The sequence below is a fragment of the Elephas maximus genome, chromosome 13, assembly GCF_024166365.1.
Source record: "Elephas maximus indicus isolate mEleMax1 chromosome 13, mEleMax1 primary haplotype, whole genome shotgun sequence".
Lineage (NCBI taxonomy): Eukaryota > Metazoa > Chordata > Mammalia > Proboscidea > Elephantidae > Elephas > Elephas maximus.
In genome coordinates this window covers 76,384,363-76,400,065 of record NC_064831.1, presented here as the reverse complement: position 1 = coordinate 76,400,065, position 15,703 = coordinate 76,384,363, and the positions used below count along the sequence as shown (strand labels likewise).

At 41.8% G+C, this 15,703-nt stretch overlaps 1 protein-coding gene across 4 annotated transcripts in view; it reads left to right on the top strand.

The window, feature by feature from the left end:
• Positions 1 to 15,703, top strand: part of FANCI (FA complementation group I) — a 95,931-nt gene that overhangs the window by 77,475 nt on the left and 2,753 nt on the right. For all 4 annotated transcript variants that reach the window (XM_049905459.1, XM_049905458.1, XM_049905461.1 and 1 more), the window contains exons 25-35: positions 3,192 to 3,358; positions 3,703 to 3,779; positions 4,703 to 4,819; positions 6,900 to 6,951; positions 7,823 to 7,950; positions 8,051 to 8,119; positions 8,270 to 8,363; positions 8,654 to 8,841; positions 10,239 to 10,292; positions 10,372 to 10,431; positions 14,584 to 14,658. In XM_049905459.1, coding sequence (XP_049761416.1) covers positions 3,192 to 3,358; positions 3,703 to 3,779; positions 4,703 to 4,819; positions 6,900 to 6,951; positions 7,823 to 7,950; positions 8,051 to 8,119; positions 8,270 to 8,363; positions 8,654 to 8,841; positions 10,239 to 10,292; positions 10,372 to 10,431; positions 14,584 to 14,658 — 1,081 coding nt within the window. The remainder of the gene's footprint in view (positions 1 to 3,191; positions 3,359 to 3,702; positions 3,780 to 4,702; positions 4,820 to 6,899; positions 6,952 to 7,822; positions 7,951 to 8,050; positions 8,120 to 8,269; positions 8,364 to 8,653; positions 8,842 to 10,238; positions 10,293 to 10,371; positions 10,432 to 14,583; positions 14,659 to 15,703) is intronic.

The following is a 15,703-nucleotide window of genomic DNA, read 5'->3' as shown; positions in this document are numbered from 1 at the left end:
AAGAAATAGTCAACCTGAGTAATCCTGTTTCTATTAAAGAAATTGAGTTCATGATTCAGATTTTCCCTTTGAGGAAACTCTGGACCTAGGTGTCTTCACTGATGAATTCTACCAAACATTTAAAGAAGTAATACCAGTTCTCTGTCAACTCTTCCAGAAAGTAGAAGAGGGAACACATCCTAACTCATGAGGCCAGCATTACCCTAATATCAAACCCAGACAAAGACATTATAAAAAAACTACAAAGCAGTTTTCCTCATGAACATAGAAACAAAAAATACTGGCCAAAAAATTTTTTTCAATACTTTTTTTTTAGAATAAAAAATGCCATTTGATTATTAGCTGTGTTAGTGGTAGACACTCAAATCCAGAACCTGGTGAAAGGATGATTGTATTTGAGCAAGGTCCCCCACTTCCTCTTCTCTTGTAGGCACATATGCCAAGGGAGTAAGGGAGTGAGCAGGCCCCAGCTTAACTTTAAAAAAAAAAAAATACTAGCAAATTTAGTCTAAAAATTTATGAAAACGGTAATAGATCATGATTAAGTGGGATTTTTCATAGAAATGCAAGGTTGGCTCCAAACTTGTAAGTCAGTCAATGGAATTCATCATATCAACAGACTAGATGAGAAAAACTATATGATCTTCTCAAAAGATGCAGAAAATCAGAATTTAACATTTGTGATAAAAAGTCTTAACAAACCAGGAATAAAAGAGAACTTTCTCAAACTAATAAAGGAGATCTACAAGAAAACCTACAGTTGAACCCATACTTAAGGCTGAAATACTGAATGCTTTTCCCCCACCCCCGTGTCCTCTCCGACACTATTCAGCATGGTGCTGGAAGTCCTCGCCAGTGCGGTAAGGCAGGTAAACAAAATTAAAGACATTCAGATTGGAAGGACAGAAATCAAACTTTTTTTATGTGTGTGGTAAATATGTATGTACCAAAACATTTACCATTTCAACATTCTCCCCGTGGACACTTCTGTGGCATTGTTCTTCACGTTGCATAACCAGCACCATTCATTATCGATTTCCAAAAATTTTTCCATCACCCTTAACAGAATAAAACTGTCTTTATTCACAGATAATATGACCGTCTATGAAAAAAAAGGCCAAAGAATTAAAAAAAAACTACTCGATCTGTTAAGTAAGTTTAGCAAGGTTGCAGGATACAAAGTTAATATTAAAAAATCGGTTGTATTTATATATATATATATATATAATATATAATATGTATATATTATATATATATATATATATACTGGCAGCGAACAGGTAGAAGTTGAGATTTAAAAACAGTAGCACCAGAAAACATGAACCACTTAGGGATAAATCTCACATCCATGTACCAGATTTCTATGATGAAAACTATAAAACATTAATGAGAAGAAATCACAGAAGACTCAGATAAACGGGAGGACACGCAGTGTTGACTGACTGAAGGGGCTCCATAGTGTCAAGATGTGGATCCTTCCCAAACTGATCACATAGATTCAGCACAATCCAAGTCCAAATTCTAATAGACGTGTTTGTAGAAATGGACAAGCTGATTCTAAAAGTTATGTGGAAGAGCAAAGGACCTAGAATAGCTAAAAGCAAGTTCGAAGCAAAAGAACAAAGAGGACCCACACTTCATGATTTCAAACCTTGCTATGTAGCTGTTGTATTTAAGACAGTGTGGTATTGGTGAAATCAGTGGAACAGAATAAATAGATCAGAAATAGACCCACACAAATAGGGTTTTTTTGTCTTTTGTTTTTTTACGAAGGCACCAAGGTAATTCAGTGGATAAAGTGAATTCTTCAGTAAATGATTCTGGAACAATTGGACCTTCATATGTGATAACAAAGAACCCCATCAGCATTCCTTGCACAATATACAAAAAAAAAAAAAAATCTCAAAATGGATTATAGATGGAAATGGAAAACCTAACCTATAAAACTTTAAGAAAAAGACATAAGGAAAATTTTGGGGATCTTGTGTTAGACAAAGATATTTTTAGATACAACACCAAAAGCACAATCCATAAAGAAAATATTTAAAACTGCTCTTTGAAAAATACCCTTCAGATAATGAAAAGACAAGTGACAGATGAGGAGAAAATACTTGCAAAACACATATCTGATGAAAGACTGGTAACCCAAGTATATAAAGAACTATCAAAACTTACTAAGAAAACAAACTTATAAGAGCTAAAACCATAAAACTCTTTAAGAAGTCATAGGGATAAAGCTTTAGGACCTTATTTTCAGTGATGAGTTTGTAGATGTGACTAAAAGTATGAGTGATCAAAGAAAAAAATAGGTAAGTTGGACTTGATCAATATTAAAAAGACTTTGGTGCATCAAGGGACATTACCAAGAAAGTGAAAAAACAACCTAGAGCATGGGAGAAAAAATTTGGAAACCATATATCAGATAACACCTTAATACCCAGCATATACAAAGAGCTCCTACAATTCATCAATAAAAAGACAGCCCACTTAAAAAATGGGCAAAGGACTTGAATAGACATTTCTCCAAAGATTATATACAGATGGTCAGTAAGCACTTGAAAAGATGCTCAACATCATTAGTCATTAGGGAAATGCAAATCACAACCACGATGAGATACAACTTCACACCCACCAGGACAACTATGATCAGAAAATAACAAGTATTGGCAAGGACATGGAGAAATGGGAATACTCTTCTGTTGCTGGTGGGAATGTAAACTGGTACTGCTCTTGTGAAAAACAGTTTGGTGGTTCCTCAAAAGGTGAAACCTAGAATTCCCATAAAAGACTTGAAAGCAGGGGCTGAAACAGATGATCGTACACCAGTGTTCATAGCAGCGTTATTTACAATAGTCAAAAGATGGAAATAATCCACGTGTCCCATCAGCAGATGAATGGATAAACAAAAGAGTGTGTGTGTGCAGTGGAATATTATTCAGTCATGAAGAGAAAGTTCTGATACATGCTATGACACGGATGAACCTTGAAAACATGCTGTGAAATAAGCCAGACACAAAAGGACAAATATTGTATGATTCCATTTATATGAGGTATTTAGGATAGGCAAATGTATAGAGACAAAAATAGATCCGTAGTTACCAGGGGCTGGGGAGTAGGGAAAATGGGCGGGTAAAAAAAATGTACCTCAATGAACCTGACTTTAAAACTAAAATCACTTCTCTCATCTTCAGGGTCTTGCTATGGAGATATACTTCAATTCCTACTTCAGTGGAAGAGTCAGGGAAAAAAGAGAAAGGGAAGAGCATCTCACTGCTGTGCTTGGAGGGTTTGCAGAAGATCTTCGATGTGGTGCAGCAGTTCTATCAGCCCAGGATTCGGCAGTTTCTCAGGGCTCTGGGTAGGTATTTGAATATTGATAAATTGGCTTCGTCTGGATTTCTCCTTCTTTACCAAACCTCTTTGTTCTGTTTGTTAACCTACCAGGGGACACCTGAGAACTGTCCTAATGTTGCAAAGGGGTGAAGGGGTGACATCTAGTGGATTTAGAATCAGTCCTTACTGGACTACATTTAACCACAAATAGTGGCCAAAAAATGGAATATAGTATTAAGAAATTGCAGAATTTTACAAATTCATTTAAATCTGCCTCCAGACATTGCGGTTTTATAAAATTTTAGCCATTAAAAGGCCAAAAAAGCATAAGTCCATAAAAAAAACTATGGCGTTCTTTTCCTTTCCTAGATGTCACAGATAACGAGGGAGAAGAGGCAGAAGTTAGTGTCACTCAAAGAGCGACATTCCAGACCCGGCAGTTTCAGGTGAGACACCTTGGGAAGCTGCTCTTCTTGCCTGAGGCTCCTTGCAAAGTGGGTGCCTACAGGGGCAGCTGGTGAGACTGGGCAGACGGTGAGCAAGGAGGGCAGGAATCTTTTTTCTGGGTCATCACCCAAGCAACAGGATACAGCTCTTAGAATAGGAAGTAACGCATTTAGAAGGATTCAAAGGAGGATTTGTGTTAAGCCACTCCAACCTGAAGAACTCGTTGCCTCTGAGACCACAGATTGACTTAAAAAGTTGACATAAGGAGAGAGCCAGGAGTTTGTTTTTATTTTTGAGTCCACAGTATAATTTGGTTTTGTCTGTTAGATTGCTTAAAAGACTAAACAGTGGAGCCTATCATTTCTAATCAATAGTTGTCAAAATAGCAGCGTCTTCTATCACAGAGAATTTGTTTTATTTGACAAATAATTTTAAAGTTTTTGCTATGTGCTAGGGACTGCTGTAGGTGCTGAAGATTTAGCAGGGAACAAAGGAGACAGAAATCGCCATCTTCGTGGAGCTTACATTGTAGGGGGGAGAGACTGTCAAATAATAAAATGTACAATATTTCAGTGGTGAGAAGAGTAAATCAGGGAAGATGAATAGGGAATGCTGGGGTGTTGGGGTGGTCTGAACCTGACATCAGTAGGAGGGCTCCAGGGTGTTGAGAGCCACCAAAAACAGGGTGCATGGCTCATTCCTAATGTGCATTTGTCAAAGGGGGGTGGGTTGGAGGAACAAAAGCCAAGAGAATCCTCAGAGAGGTTTCTGGGCTAAAGCAGGTTAAGAAACAACTGTTCAGTCCAGATTCATTTTCAGATGTTATCCTTTTATAATTCTGGCAGCGTTTGAGTTCTTTCTTTCCCTGCCTTAGGAATCTCTTCTTCCTGCTAATGTTTCTGTGTACACTTTCCTTTATCAGCGGTGCTTGTTGAATTTGCTAAGCAGCCAAGAGGAAGACTTCAATAGCAAAGAAGCCCTTCTTGTAATCAGTGTTCTCTCCAGCTTGTCCAAGCTGCTGGAGCCCTCCTCCCAGCAGGTACTGGTACCACTCATTCTACCCCATTTAGCATCAATCAGAAAGCAAAGATTAGTGCATCTTAAAAGTATATGTCTAAATGTCTCCTTGAAGTGTAGTTTATTTAAAATAATATATTTACTTATCCTCCTGAGTCAAGATCAGACCCATAAGTTGTATTCTTTCATATGTAGTGTTTCTGTCATGTCATACTTCTGTGCATCCATTATAGGATAAAAACATAATGCTTCTGTTTGGCCACTATCAAGGGTAAACAGTAAACACTACAGAAGAAAATCTTCATTTTGTCTTTGCTGTCTCCAGCCTTGTTCATCTGTGTTCTTCCTCACTTCGGGTGCTTCCCTCCTTTTCTAAGGGGAAAGTATGGACAAGCATAGAATGTTAATGATGAAGAAGGCAGCTGACACATTGAGCATAGACTCTCTCAGCAAGGTTACCTGTTACCGAGATGGGGAGCAGGGGCGATTCAGCAAAGAATGCTGACGTTGCAAAGTGACCACAGCTCCAGAGCAGAAACAACTCTGCCAAGATAGGTGATACATGCGTGTGTAGGTGTGTGCACACATGTAAGGTTGGGCACCCACATGGGCGTTTACACACACGGATGAGTAAGAGAAGGCCCCCTTTTTGTCAATCTGTTCCCTTCAGGAGTCCTTTTCTTCTGGAATGATCAAGAGCATCTCTGGGAGCCCAGGGCTGTGTGCTCCTACCACACCTGCCTCCTGATCTTGGGGAAGACGAGGCTGCTTGTGTGCGCCCTCGTCTTGGGAAGAGTTAGATTTGGAAGACTGCAGCCAGGGAACGTTATGGTGTTTAAGTGTTGGAAGGCAGACTTGATTTTCCTGTTGTCCTAATTTCTGGCTGCACAAAGAAAATCCCTTTTTTTACTCACTCCATCCTAGCACCAAACAACCCTTCCCCACTTTGCTTTCAGCTTCATTCCTTCATACTGTTACTTTTGCTGCAGGGAGCAAGGACTGGGAACGAAGCACAGGAACGGCATGAGAGAATTGGGGCTGGGGGACGTTTGGAGGAAAATAAATGGATTTGGAAAGGCTAATACTGGAAAAACTTTTCATTTACTTTTAGCCTCCCTCCCTCCAATAATTTCAAATAGTGTCTTTAAAAAAAAAAAAAAAAACTTTTTAAATTTAATTTTGAATAGGTAATAAAGTCATATGATTTGAAAACCAGAAATTATAAAAAGATGTATAGTAAATGGTCTCCCTCCTATCCATGTCCTATATCTCCTCAGATCCCCCTCCCCAAATAAGTAACCACTTTTTTTTAGTTTCTTATGTATCTTTCAAGAATTCCTTTATTCCTATACTAGCAAATGTGAATATAGATCCTTATTCCTAACCCTATTCTTCACATAAAAGCTTATTCTGCAGCTTGCATATTTTGTTTTCCTGGAGATCTTTTATATCACTTTATAGAGAGCTGTCAGTTAGCCTCTTAATTTACCTTTTTTCCCAACTGATCTCTTGTTAGTCACTTTGCACTGAAGTATAACTGCATTTCAGTACCTTTATAGCTGAAAGCCTATTCCAAAGAACTGCTGAAGCAGAAGGTTGACTCTGTCTGAACATCCTGTCTAGTTTTTGCCTCTTCTGTTTCTCTTTTTCTCTCATTTGGCCTCTTGGCTCCCAAAAGCTAATTTTGCTGTCTTTATGGCCAAGATCTTACACTCCCACACCTCTCCATTAGGCTGATATCCTCATGTGTGGAGAGTGTGGGGCAGAGGAAGGAGAACACAGAGCTTTAGCCATACATAGGCCATGGTGGTAGGGGCAAAGGAAGCTTAGGTGATAAGGACCCAGACCTCAGGACCTTTGGCCCTTAATAAGGGTACTGAGGTTGAGAATTAAATCATATGCTGTGGAAGAGTACAGTAATTGTTCTCATAACCCTGGACTGACTTTAATGCTGTTCCTAGTGATTACCACTTTAGCTCCAGGAACATGTTTTGGCAGGTGATTTGCTTAAACTTGGAAAGGTCGAGGGCTCTTCTATTCTGACAGCACCTAGATCTGTCTTTTGGCATGTTTCTTTAATATCTAAATCACCTTCAATTCAGTTTTTGCAGATGTTATCCTGGACATCTAAGATTTGCAAGGAAAACAGCCTGGGTAAGGTTCCTACCATGTTTCCTTTTAGACTCCGTTAAAAATCATCCTCACCAAATGGCATTTAGAAACAAAGAGATATTCACCATCACACATTCTGGTGATATTCCCTATTACACATTCACCAGAACAACCAAAATGAAAAAGATACACAGTACGAGTACTGAGTGTTGGCGAGACTGTAGAGCACTGCTGGGGTGACCACTCTGGAAAATTGTGCGGCAGTATCTAATTGCTAAAACTCAACATAGGCCTATGACCTAACAGTTGTACTCCCAACAGAAACACATCGAAGAATTCTCATAGCAGCACTATTCTAATAGCCAAAAAACTCGATGGGAAACCCCAAATGTTCAATAGCAGAATGGATAAATAAGATGTGATATACTCACATGATAGAATACTGTACAGTAATGGGAATAAACAAACTGTATCTAGGTACAACAACATAGAGAAATCTCATAAACATGTTGAGCAAGACAAGCCAGACGCAGAATCTTCACTGTATGATTCCATTTGGATAGTTCATAATCAGACAGAACTAATCTGTGATGTTAGAAGTCAGGGTACCAATTTCCCTTGGTGGGAGAAGCAGGGCAGGAAGGGGCTTTCTAGGGTGCTGGTAGTGTTTTATTTTTTGATTTGGATGATAGTGACTGACTGACAATGAAAAACATCTGCTTTCTTTGGGTTGTTACGTGGATAAAAGTGCACACTGTGGGAGTTACCGTGCCTGGAGTTTGTGCAATACTGGGATGTTGTGCCCAGGACACAACAAGCTGTGTGTTCTGGTTAGCACCCCCTCCACGTCCCCACCAAAGGACCTGTCTGGGTCATAACTTACCTTTTAACTTCCTGTTCTTCCTACTTCTAGAGGATGCCTCATTTTGTAAGGGCGTGATGAACTTGCTCTTCAGCCTCCATGTTTTGTATAAGAGTCCTGTCTCCCTGCTGCGTGACTTGTCCCAGGATATCCATGGGGAGCTCGGAGACATAGACGAGGTACTGCAGTAGGCCTTCAGCACAACAAACATACCGCATGGGGATGGAGCTCAGGGGAACAGCCTTACTACCAGTGTCTCACCTCTCTTTCCTTCCCCAGGACATAGAGGTGGAGAAAACAAACCACTTTGCAATGGTGAATTTGAGGACAGCTGCTCCCACTGTCTGTGTAAGTCCAGATCCCCGAGCCATAGAAAATAGCCTTGTCATTCCTTCCATTGGACTCCATGTGAAGAGTAAATTATAGTGGCCATGGTTACTGTATTACTCCAGCAGCTGTGTGCAGTAAGCTAGGCCAGACATTTCTTTTCTTTCACAGTTGGTTGCTCTGAGTCAGGCTGAGAAGGTTCTTGAAGAAGTAGACTGGCTCATCACCAAGCTTAAGGGACAAGTGAGCCAAGAAATCATATCAGGTAAGATGAGTTCAGGATGGGGTTCCAAGAAATGTGATGAGAGCAGAGTCACCCTAAATCCGTACTGGACTGCTGCATGAAATGGGCCCCTGAGCTAGATTTCTGATGGGATGGAAGAAATGGAGGGTCATGTGGCTTAGGGCAGCAGTCACTGCATGATGAATTACATACTCATTTTCCCTACAGATTTCCTAGTTAATGGTATTTCGTTGATTTTAGATTTCCTTCAGTCTTAACTAGAAAATAAGGCCACTTGGGTGTGAATGTGCCAATTTTGTTTCCTTTTTCAGAAGAGGCCTCTTCTCAGGCAGCCCTACCAAATCAGCCCATTGAGAAAGCCATCATCATTCAACTGGGAACTCTGCTTACATTTTTCCATGAGCTGGTGCAGACAGCCCTGCCATCAGGCAGCTGTGTGGACACCTTGCTAAAGGACCTGTGCAAGATGTACACCATACTGACAGCACTTGTCAAATATGTGAGTATCTGAGAGACGGTGAAGTTCACCCCCGCCGCCCCATCCCAGCCAGCGGGAGATGAGGCCAGGGCCGCAGCCCGCTGAGCTGCATGCAGTGCATCCGAATGGAGCTCTCACCTACATCTTTGCGAGTCATGGTTTGGTTTGGTCGGTAAGTAGCAGGCTCCCCCACAGGCCGGAGACTAACAGGTAATGGCATAACTCTAAACTTGCTTCAGAGGCCCTTACTTCCTTGGCGTAGGAGCATCTGATTAAGAGTGCATGCATCTTGCTAGCTCTAAAGCTTAATCTACACTTGTAGCTATAGAATAAAATCTGATTCCATGTTACACAAAAAAAATTAGGCCAGTTCCAGCCAGTCTGGGCACTGGGAATAAAGAGAGGTTTATTACTTCTTCCATTCCTTTAACAAAACCAGTTGCCATCAAGTCAGTTCTGACTCACGGCAGCCCTGTGTGAGCAGAACTGTGCTCCAGGAGGGTTTTAATGACTGATTTTTCAGAAGCAGATCACCAGGTCTTTTTTCCAAGGAGCCTCTGGGCATCTGCTATCTGATCTCAGCCTTTCTTCACGTGCTTGCTGCTACCCTACCCGCAGGCCCAAAGGACACCAACCTTTCTGTTTGCAGCCTAGCATGTTAATCTTTGCACCACCCAGGGACTCCATTTCTTTACCAAGTAGTGTTAAATGCCAAATCAGGCATTAGGGTGGAGAGGAAGATTATTTAAAAAAAAAAAAATTTACAAAGCATACTCTTTGCCTTATTGAGTTTAAGTTCTACCTTATTGAGCTTAAATTAATGCTTCTTAGTTATCTCTTAACAAGAAACTCTTCTTGTAATATTTTGGTCCTCAACAGACATTCAGAGAGTGATGGGAACCAGGTAGCTTACTTCTGATTCTGGCAATGAACTATATTAAATACTTAGACAGGGATAGACAACCCAAGAAAAACACAGACCACCCCACAGGGTACCCAAACAGCACTGTGGCCGTCTCTGAGAACATGCGGCTCCAGCTACATGATGTGGCTGCTGAGCTGTAGGTAAAATACAGACCACCTCTCCTCTTTATTGCCATTTCTGAAAGGAAAAACAGCAAAATCATTGGTTTTCTAGATGCAGCGACGATCAGCTTGAAAGGTTTTTAAAGCAATGAGCTGAGCAAGTCAGAAGGAAATCCTTCATTGCCTTGTTGTCTAGAGAGCTCGGGAGTATTGGAGGAGGGGGAAAAGGCAGCCTTGTGTCTTGGATTCTCCATAAATACAGTAGCTTGTTTTCTTTTCCCTCTGTAGTCAGTGATGAGTCATACTCCGTAAGCACACTGCACGAGGTGACTAGTTTCATAGGACATCTATGTAGCGTGGTATGCTAAATCTAAGAATCTTTTGTCTATTAGTATCTCCAGGTGTGTCGGAGCTCCAGAGGAATTCCAAAAAATATGGAAAAGCTGGTGAGTTGAGAGTGCCTTTCCTAGGAATGGGGAGGGGATTTTGTTTCTGCTGTTACATTGGCCTCCCTCTTTGCTGCAGGTGAAGCTGTCTGGTTCCCATCTGACGCCCCTGTGTTATTCTTTCATTTGTTATGTGCAGGTAAGTGATCCAGAGTCAGTAACAAAATAGATCTTTAAGTAAGAAAGGACTTTCTACATTCCCAGGGGACCGCTTAGTCTTCTGAGCTGAGTGTGTATCCAGTTTCTTCCCAACTTACCATAAGCCAGAGGTGCCCATCAGAGACCAAACCAAGGCCTGAAGGCTTTGCGGCAAGAAAGTCTGCCCATTCAAAGAAAACCATTTAATGTGGAGAAAGAAAGCGCTTGACATGCTTGCATTTAGAGTAGGAAAAGAAGAGCAGGCTTGGGCTCAAAGACCTGGTTTATTTCCGGGTGACTGCAGACGCATGCCACCAGGTGTCCTTTGGGCCTGCGGGTAGGGTAGCAGCAAGCACGTGAAGAAAGGCTGAGATCAGATAGCAGAGTATTGTGTGAGAGCAGCAGCACTTTCAGTGAGTTAGAATACGGGCTGCTTTTGTCTTTGGCCCAGAGCCCTTTTCTTCTCCCTCTAAATTAATACAGTAATAGGCTTCTCCAGGGTTTGAAGAAATTTGAAATCTCTCTTGGTCACAAATACCATCAGAGTTTTGAAATATTTAGTCCTCTTTCTTGTTTGTTTAAACCAGGGTTTCTCAACCTCAGCACTGTAGGCATTTGGGGCCAGGTAATTCTGTTTGGGGGCTTGTCCTGTGCATTGTAGGATATTTAGCATCATCCCTGGCATCTGCTCACCAGATGCCAATAGCAGCCCCCGAATTGTGACAACCAAAAGTGTCTCCAGACATTGCCAAATGTCCATGAGAGGCAAAATCACCCACAGTTGAGAACCACTGGCTAAAACACATGAAGTGACAGGAAACTACATTTACCCAGGCCACTTCGTAACTGCAGTGAGAGCTTTGCAGAGCTGTTATTTGATTTTTGAAGAATCAAAGAGGATGGGTCTCCTAAGTGTCAGTCCTGGCCAAGATTCTAGAACCAATTATTAAAGCAATGGGTTGAGACCACTTTAACAGTGATAACTCCGCTTGCTTTCTGCCTCTCCACCACCTGCAGGTGCGACATCCCCCTGTGGTGTCTTCCCTCATTATGTGGGTTAGGTACTTCTTCCCTCCCCCTAAGAATCGGTGACCAGGTGGCCTGTCAGCTTGTGTCAGCTGGAGGTTCTCAGTTGTGTGCTGGTAGTTGAGGTTCTCCCCTGCCTTTGTACCAGTTTTGTGATCTGAGGTGGGAGCACATCATGTGTTTTCTGTGTCTGGCCAGGCACAGTCTATAGCCTGCTCCCATCAAGCTGTTACTCCTGGTTCTCTCCTTTTATCTCACTCAGACGCTTGCAGGCATGCTTTCTCAACCCTCGTGCTCAGGAATTTCCATGTGAGTTCCATTCTGTCATACAAATCTGTTGTCTGTATATACATATATATATATTACTACTCTACCTCTACTCCTGAACTTGGGTTTTAAGTTCCGTATCTCCAAGTCTTACTGCGTATAAGGCCTCATTTCACAAAGAATCCTTTGTAGACTGAGTCTTCAAAAAAAGGATTCTGTGAGAAATACTCGTACCATATTCCTTGTCTTAGACATTCATGATGCCCATTAGCATATTAAATATGCTTAGAAGTCCAACCATAATACGTTCAACAGTAGTTCTAAACCTATTCAAGAACTTTTGTTTTTTTCAGTAACGCGTATTATTATTTGGCAGAATAGTGTTCCATAGGGTACACCTGGGGAAACACTGTTCTGAAAGCCTATTTACTACCCTTTTTCTCTTAAAGTCACTTGTCTATTCATTTTATTAGGAGCAGCTCACATTTAGAGCCCCCTACCTTGCACCAGGTGTGGTGCCAAGCACTTCTCATGCATCACCTCATTCGTCCTCACTGCAGCACTTAGTGACAGGCCCGTATAAATGATGAGAAAAGATTAGAGATATGAATGGGAAGGTCCAGGAACAGACAGCTATAGGAGGAAGAGGTGAGATCTGAATCTAGTAGCTAATGTTTCTAAGGACCCCTACTAAGTTAAGTGCTCGGCTACTAACTGAGAGGTTGGTGGTTCAAACCCACCCAGCAGCTCCGTGGGAGAAAGAACTGGTGATCTGTCCCCATAAAGATTATAGCCAAGAAAACCCCATGGGGCGCTTCTACTCTGTCACATGAGGTCCCTCTGAGTTGGAATTGACTCGATGGCACACAACAGCGGCAAATGTTTTAGGCTTTGTGGCCCATGTAGTCTGTCTGACAATTACTCAACTCTGGCACTGTAGCACAAAAACAGCCACAGATAATATACAAAATAAAACTTTACTTTCAGGAACAGACATCGGGCTGGATTTGGCCAGTAAGCTGTAGTTTGCTGACCCCTGCTCTAGAATTACACTTGATATTGACATGTAAAACATCAGAGGATTTGGGGTTTGTTTCTGACCCCATTTGCAACCATTTTCTTCTGTGAATCATCAGACATCTCCTAGACTACTATTCCTTATTCCACACTGTGCGTGCTCTTCACAGAAGCCAGTTTCATATGTTCCCTCCTAATTCTTCCCCTTCTTCATCCGTATTTGACTTATAACCTACTGACAAGTCCACTGACTCACAGGCAAACAGGTTTTTCCCTGTTTGATACCCTTGGTGAGCAACCCTGGGCAAGAGCCCATGGTTCCATTAGCTCCAACTCTTAATCTAGAAATCAGGATTGCAATTGCCCACATTCTTCAGAGAGCTACTCTCTTATAGCCCTTTTGTTTTTCCACAGCCTTATATCTCAGTGAAAACACTGCCATTGCTCCAAAACCCTTAGCATTCTGCCCCAAACTGCATACCTTTAAAAGGTACTTCTTGTCTGGCTAAAACTATAGTTTTAGTCCTACTTGTATCAGCAGGGAAATCCTGGTGGGATAATGGTTAAGAGATATGGCTGCTAACCAGAAAGTCAGCAGTTTGAATCCACCAGGCACTTTGGAAACCCTATGGGGGTAGTTCTACTCTGTCCTGTAGGGTCTCTGTCAAGTCGGAATCGACTCAACAGCAGTGGGTTTTTGTATCAGCAGGAATGGGCAATAGGTTGATTTAGGGATACATCCTCAATGGGGCAGTTCTACTCTGTCCTATAGGGTCGCTATGAGTCGGAATCGACTCGATGGCACTGGGTTTTTTGTTTTTTCCTCTAGAAAAATGTCTCACTTCCCACTTGTCCATGTGAGCTCTATTTATAGCTGCTTCCCTGCCCCTCCCATAACAAGGCGTCACCCTCCACCACCCTTATCCTGCCTTCTGAGCCAAAAATATATTTCTTCATACCAGCCCCTCTGGAATCCCTACTGTTCCTTATTTTCCAGAACATGCCACATGGAAACAGCCTCCTGCTTCTCACGTGGCTCTAGTGGTAGTTTCTCTCCATTCTCCGATCTCTGTTTTATTCCCTTACTTGTCCCACAGAGCATGTGTGTTCCGTTCCTAGAAGGTAAAAACTCCCTACTTGTGTATTTCAAGCTTGGGAGGTTCTCAGTCTCTCCTGACTCAGGTCTTGTTTCTCTTCCTGGTTCCCTTCATTAGTTCTTTCTCTCCAGGAACTCTTTATACTCCGATATCTACAACATCAGGAAGCGTTCCTATGCCCCTTTTAAACCCGCTAACCAAACTACGCATTAGATACATCTGGTGATTACCTCTGTTGGCCCCTGAAACAGCCTCCTTGTCTTCCTCTTCCTTTGGGGGCCCTTTCAGGCAACTTCCCAATTTGGAAATGCCTTTCCCTGCTACCACCTTGATGATCCCCATTTTAACCATTCTTTTGTACCTCACTAGTCCATTGGCTGGCAAGGCACAATGGCTTGGTTGATTCTACCCTCAACCTCCGTGTACTAGAGTACAAACTGTAAACCTCTCAACAAAACAAAGTAGGAATACACCTGAGGATTGTAAAGCATCACAATTTTTTCCACCTGCCAGCACCTGCTGCACAGGTAATCCTGCTCATCCACACTTGCTCCCCTTAGAGCGCTATACGCTGTTGCAATTACTTTTTAGGGAAATGTTCACACTGCACAGGTAATCCCTTTCATCCATATTTGCTTCCTGTGGAGTTCCTATACTCTGTTGTAATTACCTTTTAGGGAGATTTCCACTAACCTGTTAGCTCTGTGGGGAAGTCTTTAGGAATGAATTTGTTTCTGTTTCTTTAGAACAAGAAGAGTGACAACCTGAAATCTGCAGGAGAGAAGAAAAAGGAGAAAACTGCTGCTGTTGCCACAGCCATGGTAAGCTGCTGACACTCATCATTAAAATATGGCTGCTGGTGAACCGTGAGAACATTTATGCTAAGTGAAAGGAGCCAGTCCCAAAAGACTGCATATTGTATGATTCCACTTATATCAAATGCCCAGTATAGGCAAATCTAGAGACAAAAGGTAGATTAGTGGTTGCCAGAGCTGGTGGGAATGGGGAGACGGGGGTGTCTACTTAAGGGTACGGGATTCCTTTTTAGGGTGATGAAAATGTTCTAAAATCGATTGTAGTGATAGTTGCAGAACTCTAAAAGCCATTATACATTGTCAATGAGTGAACTAATGGTATGTGAATTATATCTTAAAGCTGTTAAAACCAAACCAAAAACCAAACCCAGTGCCATCGTATCGATTTGAACTCATAGCAACCCTATAGGACAGAGGAGAACTGCCCGATAGTCTCCAAGGAGCGCCTGGTGGATTCAAACCACCGACCTCTTGGTTAGCAGCTGTAGCACTTAACCACTACACCACCAGCTGTTATCAACCATTTATATACATACATATATACTGTATTTTTACACAGATAATGTGCACCTTGTGCATTTCTTTGCTGGTTGCACCCTTCCCCTGCAAGGTATTTTTGTGAGCGTGCTAGTTTTGTTTTTTTTTACAACATGGGGAAGAGGATTGGCATAGTGGTGCTTGTGAGGGTGCCTCGCAGGGGAAGGGCACAGCTGGCAAACACAGAAGGTGTGCATTATTTGTGTGAAAATACGGCGTGTGTGTATATATACGCACACATATATATATGGCTGCTTCTCGATTCAGATTATGTTCAGATGGAACATCTTAATTTTCTCAGAACTGAAAACATGTTTTATAAAGGAAACGCCTGAAAATCCTGATCTCCCTTTGTAATTAGCTTAAAAAAAAAAAAAAAGTTGCCACTGAGTCAATTCCAACTCATAGTGACCCCGTAGGACAGAGTAGAACTGCCCCATAGGGTTTTCCAAGGCGCCTGATGGATTCAAACTGCCAGCCTTTTGGTTAGCAGCTGTAGCCCTTAACCACTGTA